Genomic DNA, 1,641 nt, shown 5'->3' on the forward strand with positions numbered 1-1,641 from the left:
AAAGAAGAAGAGTGTTCTGGGGCGGGGAGGGTGTCGTTGTTGGAGGAGGGCTGGTGTTTGTTGACTCCGGGGGGGTCTAGCACTGGGGGTGAGTTTCGTTGTGGTGGGAGGTGGCGGGCGGGGTTGTGGGCGGGGCTGAGGATGGGAGGGGTTGTTGTGGGTGGGGTTATGGTGGGAGGGGTTATTGTGGGCGGGGTTGTTGTGGGCGTGGTGGTGGGCGCGTCTCGGCTTGTTGCTCCTTCTGGGGAGGGCGGAGAGAGCGTGGTTTCCCGCTACACTTGCTGTATGCTGTGCCTGGCCCCGGGCTCGTCTGCCGTCTGCTGGGGTGGAAGACAGGAGGTCCGAGCTGGACAGTCTCTCGTCATCAGCCATCGACTCCTCCCTCTCCTCCCTCTCCTCCCTCTCTACCTCCCCATCTTCCATCTCCTCCTCCTCCTCCTCCTTCTTCTGCTCTTGCAGTCGGTAGCGGCTTCTGCGATCTTTCTTCACGTTGTTATTGGCATCGTCTGGAACGTCACGTAAATGATGACGGTGACGATGTGAGTGATGATGATGATGGTGGTGGAGGATGTGGTGGTGGTGACGGAGGCCTTCATCGATGCTGCTGATGCCGTCGTCATCATCATCATCATCGTTCCTCCCATCGCCAGCTCGTGGTCGCTTCACGCCTCGTTTATTGCTCAGCGAGCTTTTCGAGGACAGGGACGAGGAAGATGAAGATGATGACGATGATGAGGAGGAGGAGGAGGAAGGCGATGAGGACTGTGGGGTGAGCATGGAGGAGGGGAGGACGGGAGGAAGGCCCTCCGGGGACGGGCTGGGAGTGACGAAGGCGGAGGAGGAGTCGTGGGTCATTCTGTCTTCCAGTTGCTGAAAGGAACGAGAGAAAGAAAGATTCCGACATTAAAACTTGAACCACATAACGAGTGAAAGAAAGACATTCTGTTTATGTTTGTTTTAGTAGAGGTTTTACGGCGCTTTCAACTGCATAAGGTCATATGAGCGCCAGAACATTAGAGGTGTTACAAGAGAGTAACAAACATAAAAAAGAAGGAGGAGAGATAAAGGCGATATATGTTTGATAGGAAAGAAGAAGCAAAACACACCAGAGCACCAGTCAACCACCCACGGATTCTGTTTGGTTTTAGTAGCCTACGAATTTTATGGCACTTGCAACACAATAAAGGTCATAATATAAGTGCCGAAGATTAGAGGTGCTACACGAGAGTAACAAACAAAAAAGCAAAAAAGGAGGAGAGATCAGGACGATAGATGTTCGATAGGAAAGAAGGAGCAAACCGCACCAGAGCACCCACCAACCACCCACCGATAGATGTTCGATAGGAAAGAAGGAGCAAACCGCACCAGAGCACCCACCAACCACCCACCGATAGATGTCTGATAGGCAAGAAGGAGCAAACCGCGCCGGATAGAGCACCCACCAACCACCCGCTCTGGGCACTCGGTGTGACGTGACGGGGCCGGCCATCGTGTTCAGAACGAGCTCACCTCTGACGTGGTTCAACACCCACCAACTGTCGTCACTGGCTGGTCACTCCTACACCCACTGGGCGGTTGGCGGGTGCTGTGGTCTGGTCCGCTTCCTCTCTCCTATACCAAGCATTTCACGTCCTTATCCCC

At 54.2% G+C, this 1,641-nt stretch overlaps 1 protein-coding gene across 1 annotated transcript in view; it reads right to left on the minus strand.

Annotated features, from left to right (window-relative positions):
- Positions 1-1,641, minus strand: part of LOC101862885 (probable LIM domain-containing serine/threonine-protein kinase DDB_G0286997) — a gene marked incomplete at both ends in the record, with an annotated part of 9,125 nt that continues 7,484 nt past the window's right edge. The window contains 1 exon segment of the mRNA XM_013086013.1: positions 1-870. Within this exon segment, the coding sequence (XP_012941467.1) occupies positions 1-870 (870 nt within the window).

Source organism: Aplysia californica, unplaced genomic scaffold, assembly GCF_000002075.1.
Source record: "Aplysia californica isolate F4 #8 unplaced genomic scaffold, AplCal3.0 scaffold00427, whole genome shotgun sequence".
Classification (NCBI taxonomy): domain Eukaryota; kingdom Metazoa; phylum Mollusca; class Gastropoda; order Aplysiida; family Aplysiidae; genus Aplysia; species Aplysia californica.